This window comes from Colletotrichum lupini, chromosome 1 (assembly GCF_023278565.1).
Source record: "Colletotrichum lupini chromosome 1, complete sequence".
In the NCBI taxonomy this organism is placed as follows: domain Eukaryota; kingdom Fungi; phylum Ascomycota; class Sordariomycetes; order Glomerellales; family Glomerellaceae; genus Colletotrichum; species Colletotrichum lupini.
In genome coordinates, this window is record NC_064672.1 from 5,842,854 (window position 1) to 5,856,885 (window position 14,032).

Here is a 14,032-nt window from a genome sequence, read left to right on the forward strand (position 1 = left end):
TGTTGAGAAATGAGAATGTAGGTATCAATCGTCTCTTAATTTCCGAAAACGCTAACGGACTGGTCACGCCCTAACCCAAGAGCTCGTGCAGACCCTCCTCCTTCAGCGTCTCTCTCACTGCCTCGAGGACCTTTGAGTGGACTGACGGCGGTGCCGCGATGAAACCGTAATTTGCCTTCATCTTCCGTCCCGCTACGAGATTTACCGGGTTGCCGTCGACGTCGGTGACCTTCCCGCCTACCTCCTCGAAAAGCAGCATGGCGCCCGCGTGGTCCCAGATCTTTGCGAGACGGTCACGCCGCCTGTAGGCCCAGAACGTGCAATTCGCCTGACCGAGACCGAGAACCGTCCACCGCAAAACCCAGCCGAGCAGATCGTTGCCCGGATATGCTACACCAAGGCGTTCGGCGACTTTTTGGTGGATACCCGGAGCCCCAGATTCGGAGCCTTCAATGCATGTCACTGACACCAGGGATTGCGTATCCACGTCGGCGTGGCGGGGAATCTTTGTGGGCTCGAGGTCGATCGGGCCAGGAAGCGGCCGGATGAAGGTTCCGTGCCCTCGGACTGCGAACATGATGCTGCCGGTACCGGTGGGGTCGATGGAGTCGTTGTTGATGGGCGCCTTCGCGTCGGCCGAGAGTAGCGGCAGACCGACAATGCCGACGCTCTGCTTCCCTTCTTCCATCAGGCAGACGTTGATGGCGTAGAGCTCACCCCGCACAAAGGTCTTTGTTCCATCGATGGGGTCAAACACCCAGAAGCGGCCAGTAGGTGATGGGTCGCTAAGGCCGCACCAGTCGATCATGTCGCACATCTCCTCTGGTGACGTAGGCAGCTTGCATAATGAGTCGGCGGTCTTGTCGTTCTCGACCTGCTGCAGCAGCGCCCATACAGACTCGAGGAGCTTGGGATTCTCGCGGAGGTCAGCGGCGGACTCCTCGCCGACAAATTTATCGTTGGGAAAGGCGGCGTGCAGTGTGCTCGTCAGTAGGGCCTGGATGGCGAAGTCGGCAACGGTGACTGGGCTGAGATCCTCTTTTGTCACGACGCCCTTGTCATCTTTGACGAGAACACGGCGGCTAAGCTTGGCGCCGTGTTGTATGGCGGCAATGGCAGTTGCCAATTCTCGAGCATATGGTCCGTCCATTTTGGTTGCTGGGTGATGCCGTCTATCGGGGAGAACGGTGAGATGAGGTGGTGGTGTTGAGAGTAGTGTAGACGATAGGTGGGGTGAATTTGACAGCGCTGATCAGTGTTCGTGCAGAGTGGGTTCGGTGAGTACCAGTTGATGAGTCAGGCGATTGATGTGGATGCGATGTGAATGCAGATGCAGATGCGGATGCGGATATTACCTCACGCAGGTGTTCTGTTCGCAACCGGGGAGATGACTGGTGGTAGTGGTAAGCTACGAATGCCGCCGCGTGAATGTGGTTGAATGCAGTTTCTTGAATGCCGCCGATGATGTCAGACCACAAGTCTAGGCATGGTAGGCGCGCTTTTCCCAAGCGCCTTCCCGTTGCAAATTTTGCCGGAAGAACTCCGGTGACGTGGGACCTGGAAGGAGTGGCCCCGGCATCGGCGTCGGCAGCCCCGATTCGAAAGGCGGGTCCGTTTCCGCTATCCAGAGCTTCGGATCCGATCTACAATGGAGTTGCAACGACATTCAGTGCGAAAAGAGCTTACAAATGGGAAGTTGGGGGGTATCACAAGGTCTTGGCTGCCGATAGATAGAAGGTATAAGTTACAAAGTTGAAAAGCCACGCCCCGAGTTCACCCTTTGGCCCCAAGTCTCATTTTGGCAGATCCCATGTGCAGGTTTGCATGATGTATTTTCCTGGTAGAGGTCTAGTAAGCAATTCCGCCATTCAAACGCATAGAGGCGAAATCGGGCACTTACTGTCTTTCCAGGTACGTTTCTTATGGAACAATACAGCTCTCAAATACCAAAGCCTGGTACACCACACGGCCGCCAGAGCATCACGCATCGCCCGGTCCAGGGAGACCAGAATGTTGAGACTGTACATGCCGCTGTTGGACTCCTCAACTGCCAATCTTGTTCCATTACCGTCAAGCCAGTCGAAAACTTGGTTGTTGCGGCGAACGTCGAACAGTAGCTCTCGCGCCTCGTAATACTCGGTCCTGTCACTCGCCTTCCGCCGGCCCACCAGCCAGGCCTTGCATTCGCTCTTGCCAATCTTCAAAAACTTGAGCCCGATGCTACCCAAACCACTCCGAGATGTTGGTTTGATGTAGTACGGGAAGGTCTCCTGGAGAATGGCAGGTGGGCGCTCCAAATTGAAGATGTGCCTCGAGTTGGAGACAATTTCGGGCAGACGGTTCGACTCATCAGGCCTTTTCTTGATACTGTAGTCGATGCGGCTGAACTCCACAAGTCTATCGGTTTCTCGTAAGAAGTCTATTTGGTGGTTGATCTCGAAAATTCCCGGCGCATCCGCATTCCGGGTGTTGGCGGAATGGACAAATCGGCCAGCCAGCCGGAGTGTATCTGGCGGCAAATTCTCTGAGACTGTACCAGCATCCACCGCATAGTCTGGCGGAAGATCGGGGTTGGTGTCGACTTGTGCCATCTCGTCTTTCAATCTCTTCTTCGCTAGATCAACAGCCAATGACGACTATCTGAGGTGGTTGAGCAACGGCTTCGAGAAACAGTTGCGCAGATCAAACTATTGTAGGAGGAGTGGCTCCTTGGACATGGTACTGATTGAATGGGTTGCAGTGAAATGAGAGCCTGGCGGTTGAACGTGGTGACATGTTTATGATGGATGAGGTCATGTGCAACATCGCATGAGCCGTGACAGGCCCGAACGGCAAGCGTCGCCCGAGCATGCTCCCGCAAATGCGACAGACAGTTAATTGGCTCTTCTTGTTTGGCTGCCTACGTAAGCGGGCGATAAAGAAACGTTGAAGCGCTACAACGCTCGGGAATGCGGCAAATGTGATTGGGTTGTGTGCTCTGTCAGCAACTCGCCCGAACCTGAAAGTGCGGCATAATGTCGGAAATGCCTCAACGTAGTGGTCAGCTGCGTCTAGTTTTGCCCGGCTTGTATGGTTAATCGTCGAAAAACGGATTCGTTAATGCGGGTGGCCTCAGAATCAACTGTACGACTCAATCAAGAACTTAAAATCATGTACACAACATATGAACGCACTCAATTTGCGCTATTTTCAACCGCTCCCAACTTGCTCAAGGTCCAAGTGGTGATTGTATACCATCCTATTTTGTTCCATTCACCACCTTACCAACGCGCCTTCGCCTCGATCTAGTTCCATGACAAATCGTGCTGCAGACATTCAAGCTGCACTGAAATGAATCCGCGAGCGAGTTACGCGTGTGTAGTCGACGGTTGCATTGGTCGAAGTTGGTCGAAGATGACCCTTTTATCGGAGGGACGAAATGTGACGGTGTTTAGAAAGACAGCTCATAGAATATTGCAAAAGTCGCTCTCACGATAATGACCAACCGGCGAGAGCTCAGGGGAACAGGCGTGTTTGTCTACTCTGTCTTCAAGGCTACTTGCCGAAGCACACGTAGGTGCGAGTCTACACGCCGCACCTATTGTTTGCCTAGTACAGGTCTGTGGGATGGAAATCCAGTCCCTTAGCACGATGAAGGTTTCTTAACCATACTTCTCAGCCTCATGTATGGTGTGGGCGCCGTCAAAGATAAGGCTGAGCCTGTGCTACTGCTAGGCAGGAAGGTTACAGCCCAAAGCCCCTGCTTGCATACCCGTCCGTGCCGTTCCTATGAACTGGGTAAGGTATTGGGCTGCTGGCAGGCTCGAGGAGTAGCTTCGGGGACTGTTGCTGGTCCCGCACCTGTTAGATGCAAAGAAATGCAAGGTTAGTTACGGCAGACTGCAAGAGGCACTCCGCCAAAACCGTTCTTTCCAATAGACCTACGGCTACCGTAAATTTAAGGCATTAATAGTGCGACTTTCTTATACGTATAAATAAATATTATAATAAATCCCGTATATTATTATAAGGAATTATTTATAACCGTAAGTAGTAGTAGTTACGTAAGGGTAATTATACTATTTAGCAAAAGTAGGGTAGCTAAGGGGCATATCCTCTTTACTAATTTCTATTACTAATTAATTTCCCTTTTTTCTTAACTAACCTAATATTCCTTAAGTAAAGTAAATAATCCGCTTATACCCCTATAGTTACTTATTAACGACTATATTTTGCCTTATTATACTTTATACCCTTTTCTACTTTACTTTTATTATTATTACCTAATTATATACGTAATTATAAATATAATATTCGCAATTTACTAATTAGAAATATTAATTAAGTATAATTAAGTAATTTTATACGTAATTACTAATACAATTTTTACTAATTAATAATTATGCTTCTTTTTAAGCTAATATATATATAATTATAAATATAATTACGCATATATACCTATTTATAATTTAATTCTTTTTATTTACTTTTTTTTTAGTATTAACTATTTACGTATATATACTAATAATTTCGTATAGGATACTCCCTTTTTTAATAATTATATACGCCGTATAATACTTATAATAAGCGCTTAATATAGCGTTCTAACTTATATTAAGGGTATATAGCTCCTAACGGTCCCTATATACTAACTTATATAGTACCCTAACGACCTTATATCTTATAAAATAACCTCTTACCTTCTTATTAATACGTATACCTCTATATAATAGCTTTTTTATTATATAGATTCTTATATTATTTATAAGCTTTTTATTTTCCCTTTTAAAAACTTTTTATTAGATCTATAACTTTAGTATTATATAAGTTAGTATATATTACCCTATACTATTTAATATTATTATATTAACTTATATAATCTAGCCCTAGCGTTAAATTAAGCTTAACCCTAAGATTACTAAAAATAGCCGTTATATACCCCTAGATATTGCTATAACTCGTACTTAGGCTACTAATACTATCTAAATAACTATATATAGTAATATTAAGACTAGTACCGAGTCGTATACCTATTATAAAGCTAATAAAAGCATTTTCGCTAATTATGTTATTTTTATAAGTAAGGGCTATTTTAATTATAACTATATATTTACTATATACGAGCATACGCTCGTTACGCCTCCCGTTATTACTTATATATTACCCTATACTACTTTATATTTAATTATAACTTACTAACGGTTCGTATTAGTTTATAATATACTTATTAAGATTATTAAGTACGGTCGTAATTATAAAAATTATAATAAAGTCCGTATTAATACTTTACTTAAGTTTTTAAATACTATCCTTATTATATACCTTTATATAATAATAAAAGCCCTTAAATAAGTAGCTAAGTAGGCTAAAAATAATAAAGAGGGTATATATAATAGTATATAAGATTATAAAGAGCGTTATTAACTTATATAAACTCTGAGTAAGGAGTAATTAATTTAATATTCTTATATAATATAGTATAGGAGTTTATATAGGTATATATTAAGATACAGTATAATTAGGCTTAATACTTAAGTAATAAGGCCCTTACGGAGTTATAGGGTACTTACTAGTTATAAACTAAAATATACGTACTTAGTTTAGCCTATAAAAAGCTATAACTAACTATATAAAAGCTCCCCCTAAAGTTTAACGTTTTTAATAAAATTATAGAACTTTTATTTATTGTATATTATCGTTATATACTTTTCTATCCTTTTTAGTATTATAAATCCTTATAACCCTTTGGGGTCCGGTCCGCCTCATTAGGGGCCATCTTCGCCTTTACGGGCAAGCTAGTCTATTAGGGTTAATATCGAGTGTTTTTATTACGTACTTTAATAAAACTTTATAACTAATTATAGCCGGCTATAGCCGTTACTAACTATTAATATTAACTAAGCTTAAAATATTAATAACCCCGCTACTATAGCATATTAATTACCTTTTTAATAGCCGAATACTACCCCTTATTTTCTCCCTTTATCTTATTTAATAATAACCTCTCTCTAATATTCCTATTTAATACGCTCGCTTATGCTCTTTTTAAGCTCCTAATTATATTATTAAATCTAAGCTTATTTATACTCTATTATATTAAAAAGGCACTAATAAAGGCGACGCTTATTATAATATATTTATCCGTTTTTCGTAAGTTAATATTACTAATATAATATTTATTAAGGCAGTCTCTCTATAGCTCGGGGTTATTTAATATAATACTTATAAAATTAAATAACTTCTAGTTATTAAAGAAGCCTAAAGGTCGACGAGTTATTAATAACGTCTTAGTATTTTAATAAAGTATATTTAAAGTAAATAGTTAAATAGTAATAGTAATAGCGTAATAATAACGGACGGTAAAGGAAACGTCTTCAATTTATTAAAAGAAACGAGGTAACGAATATATATATATATAAATAAAATTAAAAAGCAAATATCGTAAGGTCGATATTATCTAATAACGGTAACGAGGGTATTTCTAATACTACCGTTATAAACTATTATTACTTAAAAAAGTAACTAACTTAGCTAAGTGCGCGGGCTTATAAAATAATAGCGTCGGGCGCTTAATATTACTATTAATAATCCGTAATTATAAACTTTACAAAAGGGAAAGTTAAAAAAGTAAAAAATTTAAAACAAAATAGTTTATCGAGATAGTAGGAGTATCTATTAATACTATATATTACTATTATATAATCGATATCGAGAATCGCCCGAGTAGCTAGTAAAGGCAAAAATAAAAAACAAATAAATCCTTATAAGCGTTTATATTTTTATATATATACTTATAAAACTTTATAAATAAAAAAATACCCCTATATATTATTATAATTATATATAAATATTTACCCCTTATTTAAAATTTCTTTCTTAGTTTCTTATTTTATATATTATTATTTTTTTAAAATAGTACGACTGCGTATTAATTTTTTATTATATTAAACGATAATTATTATAAAGTTAGAGAGTAATTAGACCTATAATATAATTATTATATATATTTTTATAGTTTTTAATATTAGAATTATAAAGCGAACTTTCGAACGTTAACTTACGAAATAAGACTTATAACTAGAAAAGCGTACGGTCTTTTTTAAAGATTTATTAATTCGTATTTAAGAATTATTTTTCTAATAATATTTAAATAATAAAAATATTCTTTTTTAACTCTAGTCTAAAAGATTTATAATTACGGCTATAGGATCATTAATACTTCGTTAATAAAATTAGCTTTAATAACGCTAAATATTAAAATAGTCTAGCACGTATAGCTTTAACGAGGTAATGCGGGATATTCTTATATAGAATATGAAAAGTGAATATTCATATAGAAGCAAGAATATATGAATATAGGGGAAATAAGCGTATATAAAAGAGGTTTTTGTAATAAAGAGAGTAATATAGTTGAATTACTATATGAGAAGTTGCTTGCTTAACGAAAGGTCTAGGTAGGCAAATACACGCCTACATATAGGCATAAAAACCTCCTACTAGAATATTCCATTGCTTATTAATTATGATATAATTAATAAGCATATACGTAAGTGAATGCGTAATCGTAGTACGTAATTCCGCCTCGAGTAAATTCCAGATTATTCAGTTATCTTCCAGTACTTTCCACTGCTCACGTAAGCTTATATAAGCAGTATTGCTTACATAATCAATACCTATAATAATCTACAGAAATCGTAGATTAATATGGTATATAGTTTGCTTACGTAATATTGATAATAAGGCGAATAATAAGGTAAACAAAGTTACCTTCGTAACACTCCCTCTTTTGCCTTATTAGCTATGTTGAAATAGCTAACCAAGTACCCTAGAGTAGATTTCTAGTACCCTAGAATAGTTTTTTGGTACCCTAGAACAATCTTTTGGTACCCTAGAGTATTTTCCTTAAAGTATTCATAAAAATATAAGGAAAATAAATACCTATATTAGGGGTATAATATAGGTTAAATAGGGTTATTAGGATTGTTTAAGCCTATTAGCTTAACGAATTCCTTATGTTTAACCCGAGGTAAGGGTTTTGTTAACCCATCGGCAGGCATTATAGTAGAAGGGAGATATTCTACTTTAATATTCCCTTTTTCTACTTCCTGTCGAGTATAATAATAATATAGGGCAGTATGCTTAGTCCTTTGGTGATATTCAGGATTATAAGCAAGAGATAATGCCCCATTATTATCGGTTTTAATAGTAATAGGTTTAACTTGATAACCTATTTCCGATAATAAATTCTGAAGCCAAATAGCTTCCCGAATAGCTTCCTGAAGTCCATTAAATTCAGCCTCTGTAGTAGAAAGTGCTATAGTAGACTGTTTTTTAGACTTCCAGCTAATCGGACCTCCATTTAGTGTAAATAAGTACCCAGAAGTTGATTTTCTAGTACTTTTACACCCGGCCCAGTTAGAATCAGTATAGCCTACTAATTCTACAGGCCCAATATTACCATTATAGGTAATATTATAGTGAATAGTGCCACTAAGGTATCTATAAATACCTTTTACTACCTTAAGTAGGTAAATAGTGGGCTTATGGAGGTATTGGGAGACGAAAGAGACTGAAAAAGCTAAATCAGCCCTAGTCACAACCATAGCGTACATTAAAGATCCTACTAGGTGCTGGTAGGTCTTTAATAGCTCTTTTGAAGGTAAATAGTCATCTTTTTCGTTCCCTAAATCACTATTTAATATACCCGGATTTATAGGTATATTAGTGATTTTAGCTTTGGAAAAATCATTATTATTAAGAATTTCCTTAATATAATGACTTTGAGAGAGAGAAATAGTCTTATTAGACCGATTTCTAGTAATTTTGACGCCTAGGAAATTCGAGGCTTCGCCTAGGTCTTTAATATCGATATATTTCGATATTTTACCCTTAATTTCCTCTATATATTTAATATTTTTATTAAATATAAGGAAATCATCGACGTGGGTAACAATAAAAGCAGGATTTTTGAAATCCTGGTTGAAATAGGTAGCCTCATCGGATTTTAGAGGTAAAAAGCCTATTTTATTAAAAATAGACTTCAGCTTTAGTTGCCATTGTCTAGGGCTTTGTTTGAGCCCATATAAGGCTTTTAAAAGCTGTAATAACTGATTTTTTGATTTATCCCAATTTATAGTATTTAAATTAGGGTATTTTTCAAAAAATTCAGTTAAAGGTATATTAGAAGGGTCTATATATACCTCTTCTAATAAATCCCCATTTAAAAAGGCACCAATAACGTCAATTTGGTGTATATGCCAGTTTAAAGGGGCAGATAGGGCTATAAGTACCCTATAGGTAGTAGGATTACTTCCAGAAGCAAAAGTTTGGAAATAATCGACTCCATACTGTTGTTCGAAGCCTCTAACTACTAATCGGGCCTTATATTTATCAATATTACCAGTATTAATATTGATTTTTCGTTTAAAGACCCATCTAGTAGATAGTGGATTTTTATTAGCTTTATAGACCTTATTTGGGTCTATAGCTAATAAAGTACCCTTTTTAATAATAACCTCTAGCTCAGAATATATAGCTTTTAACCATTCTGATTTTTCTGAGCTATTTAGAGCCTGTTTTAGTGTATTAGGCTCTGGAGGTAGGGTAATACTCTGAGTAAAATCTTTATATTTAGATTTTTCTTCCTCAGATAATTTGGGAATTAATACCTCTATTTTAGAAGGTATTTCCTGAATATCTTCGATTTTATCAAAAATTTTAGAATATAAAGGAGGATTTACGCTTTCTACCCCCTCTATTCTATTATTTTGAATAAATCGAATATGCGAAGTCCGTAATAATCGAGATCGAAAAGGATTAGAAGGGCAATATATAACATATATATTATTACCTTCTTTTCCTAAATATATACCATTTTGAGTATAGGTATACATTTTATTCGAAGTGACTCGCTTTTGAGTAGGGTAATAAATAAGTACCCTAGAGCCGATTTTTCTTAGATTAGATAAATCCGGCTTATTATTTCTTTTTGGGAAGAAATAATCGAGAAAAGCCTCGATAGGGGTCTTTTCAAGGCGTATATTAGCGGTAAAATTAACTAATTTAGTTAATTCTTTCAAAATTACGTCCCATAAATATAGGGGTAATTTCTCTGCTAATAAAATAGTTCTAGCCTTTTCGATAAGGGCCCTATTAGTCCTTTCGGCTATACCATTTTGCTCGGGCGTATAGGGCGTGGAAGGCTCTAAAATAATGCCTTTTTCGTTAATATAGGGTAATAATTCCCCTATATTGAATTCCGTACCATTATCTAAGCGTATATACTTAGGGTAGGAATTAAACTGGTTAAAATAAAATTCCAGTTTGTTTTTGAGAATATTAATTATATTCTCTTTGGTTTTTGAGAATTCAACATCTCGAAAACCAGTAAAATCATCCGTAAACGGAATAGCGTAATTATTTCCACTAATAGTAGTAGGGGTAATTTTAACTGTATCAATACAGACCCTTTCTAGTGGAAATAATGCCCGATTATAGTTAATTTTAGGCTGTTGCCTAGTTAACTTAGCTGTAGTACAGCTCGGGCAATTTAGGTCTTTTTCCTTTAATTTGTCTAAAGGAATTCCCTTAGTTATTTTCGCAGTTTTTAATAAATAAGGGTAAGAAGGATGACCTAATTTTTCGTGCCATTCCTGGGTGATTGAATAGGCCTGATTATCTGAATTTTCAGATAAATAATCAGTATTTTTCTCTATATTACTATTATTAATAGTAATATTATGAAGAGAATTTTGAATGGATTCTAAAATATTTTTTAGATCCAAATACTGATTTTTAGGGTCCAAATCGTTTTGTTGGTACCCTGTAGTAGGCCTTCGATTTTTCCAAGCAATATTAAGGAAAAATCCATGCCTTTTGAAATCCAAATAAGCAAATACATTGCCCTCAGAATCCACTAAATAATTCTTTTCAATATATCCACCATTTTTGTAGTGTAATATACCTGAAAAGATATTAAGTGGGAATTCTGGAATATATAAGGTATTTTTTAACCTTATAGGTATAATTTTACCCCGTAAATAGATAGGTAAAATTAAGTCCCCAATACCCTGTGGGTAAACTGGGCCAGCTCCGGTTCGAATAGGGGGTAAATTGTCCCTATTATCGAAATTTTCGAATAAATCCATACTATTAGTAATATGGACTGTTGAACCCGTATCATACAACCACCTTTCAGTTGTATTTGTGCCCATATTAGCCGAATTATTGGTATTTTCTCCCGAAAGGCCCAAATTATCATTTGGAGTCGAGTTGGGTAATATATGAGGGAGAAAAGGTTGATAATTTTCATCAAGTGGGTCTATGGTATAGTGGTCGGAACCACTAACCATATAATTCCTTGATTGTAAGGGCTGAGGGTTCAAATCTCCATGTGGGCGTTGGTTTTTCGTAAAAAGATTGGGCTGGTTTGGTTGGTTTCGGGGCTGGTTTCGGGGTTGGTTTGGTTTGGGTTGATATGAGGGCTTATTTGAGGGCTTATTTGGGTAATTTGAGGGCTTATTTGGGTTGGTATTTGGGTTGGTATTTTGCTTATAATAAGTCTTAGACTTATTATACTTATTTCGAGAGTATTTATTACTCTTAATAGTATTACTAGACATAGGAGTATCGATTTCTCTCCTATTTTCGTCTAATATATCCGTAATAAGAGCCTCTAAAGTAGGGGGCTCTTTAAGTCTTAAATTAGACCTTTGACGATCAGCCCAAATCGGAAAGATATTAGTTAGGGCTGATATAAAGACCGTTTTTTGGTCTATATCCTCAATAATAGCTCCTACGCTTTTTAATTTGGAAATATAGCTTTTAAATGAGCTAATAAACTCATTTAAGCTATTAAAATGCTCCAATCTAATAGCGTGGAATTCGAGGTATAATTGTTGACGTAGAACTGGTCCTGTACCCTCATAGGATGCTTTAAGGGTATTAAGAGCCTCTTTTGGATCAATTTGATCAAAAATAAGTGAAAGAGGCTCAGGTTGAATATTTTGCCTTATTAATAATAAGGATTGGGTTTTTTGCTCTTCAGTAATATTTTCATATTCGTTTTCAACTTCGAAATAGGTATTTAATTTCAAAAGTCGAAGATAAATATGAAGAGTAGAAAGCCAAGTAGTCCAATTTTGACTACCTTTTAGGCGTTGATTTTCAGGCATAAGGCAGCCTGTAATTGCCTTGATAATATCCGCCATTATATATATTTTAGAATATATATAATATAAATATATACTAGTATTGTTCCTAGTATAAATAAGCTTACTTTAAGCTTAGAATTCAAGCTTGTTTTTAAGCTTGAAAATAGACTTATTTTAAGTCTAAAAATATATATAAGAAAAAGTCTATTTTGACTTCTTTTTCTTATAAATAGATATTTAATAAAAGTAAGTATATAGTATAAAAAGGACTTACACTTCGTCTGCCTTTTTATATATAAATCCTTTATTAAATATAAAGGTCGATTTCGAATTTTCGAATTCGAAAAAGTGATTTTGGGCGGAGTAAGATATCTCAATATATGAATATGCATATACCGGATAAAGGCATATACCTAAATGATAATAGGTATGATATAGGTAAATAAAAATAGAAGAGCTCGGATAAGTGAATAATATTCACTTAAGTAAATAAAACCTCAGTTATATAATAACTGGGCTCATAACCTCTAGCACGTATAGCTTTAACGAGGTAATGCGGGATATTCTTATATAGAATATGAAAAGTGAATATTCATATAGAAGCAAGAATATATGAATATAGGGGAAATAAGCGTATATAAAAGAGGTTTTTGTAATAAAGAGAGTAATATAGTTGAATTACTATATGAGAAGTTGCTTGCTTAACGAAAGGTCTAGGTAGGCAAATACACGCCTACATATAGGCATAAAAACCTCCTACTAGAATATTCCATTGCTTATTAATTATGATATAATTAATAAGCATATACGTAAGTGAATGCGTAATCGTAGTACGTAATTCCGCCTCGAGTAAATTCCAGATTATTCAGTTATCTTCCAGTACTTTCCACTGCTCACGTAAGCTTATATAAGCAGTATTGCTTACATAATCAATACCTATAATAATCTACAGAAATCGTAGATTAATATGGTATATAGTTTGCTTACGTAATATTGATAATAAGGCGAATAATAAGGTAAACAAAGTTACCTTCGTAACAAATAGCTCATGATTATATAATAACGATTAAAAGAGTTCTTTTTTAATATATTAGAAGTTACTTACCGTACTAAAGGGTATAATAAAGAGTATTTTTATATATAAGTTCGCTAATAAACTTATATTATTAACTAAAATAAACTTTACTTTATATATTATAAAACCTTTTTATAATAAGTTTAAAATTAGTTAAATAAAATAAGGTATCGTTATAAAAGGTTTACGATTCCTAAATTAAATTATATTTAGTTTTTAAATACGTATAATAAGCTTTTACTATTTAGATTTAAGATTTATATTAATATTAATACTTATTCGTAATTTATTATATAGTTCTATATAGGGGTTTCTACTTATACGTCCCGGAATATACTTATATAATATTTTATTATTATTTAATAATAGGGATTTATATTATTATAAGTTCGTTCAGACCGAGAGAAAAAAACCGTTCTTATATTTAGTATTTATTATTACTTTTTATAATACCGTTTAATAGTAAAAAGTCTAATTATATTCCGTAATTACTAAATTTTTAATAAAAGTATTTATAATATTAAAATTAAGAGTTAGTAAAATCGTTTTTATTAAAATAGATTAGTATATTAGTAAGTAAGTAATATATATTTTAATATATATAAGTATACTTATATTTATAAAAATACTTCTAACTACTTAAGTTCTAAGGGCTATTTTATATAAATATACTCTCTGACTAAATTATATTTCTATTTACGTATATATTACTAATTCGTTCTAATTTTATTAACTTCGTATAAATTTAAAACTCTTATTAAATTTATATAATAGATTTAAAATACGGCCGGTAATAGGATACTAATAACTTAGTAACTAATATATA

General features: G+C 35.3%; 1 protein-coding gene across 1 annotated transcript; it reads right to left on the reverse strand.

Moving 5' to 3' along the window:
• Nucleotides 1-70: 70 nt before the first annotated feature.
• Nucleotides 71-11,905, reverse strand: CLUP02_01749 (3',5'-bisphosphate nucleotidase; the record flags this gene model as incomplete). Its single annotated transcript, XM_049280786.1, has 12 exons — nucleotides 71-1,248; nucleotides 1,361-1,643; nucleotides 1,749-1,792; nucleotides 1,901-2,636; nucleotides 2,689-3,064; nucleotides 3,174-3,203; nucleotides 3,269-3,305; nucleotides 3,367-3,399; nucleotides 3,473-3,588; nucleotides 3,652-3,699; nucleotides 3,752-3,840; nucleotides 11,900-11,905. The coding sequence occupies 12 exons, from the start codon at nucleotides 11,903-11,905 to the stop codon at nucleotides 71-73; spliced, it is 2,976 nt and encodes a 991-aa protein (XP_049136743.1).
• Between the last annotated feature and the right edge of the window lie 2,127 nt (nucleotides 11,906-14,032).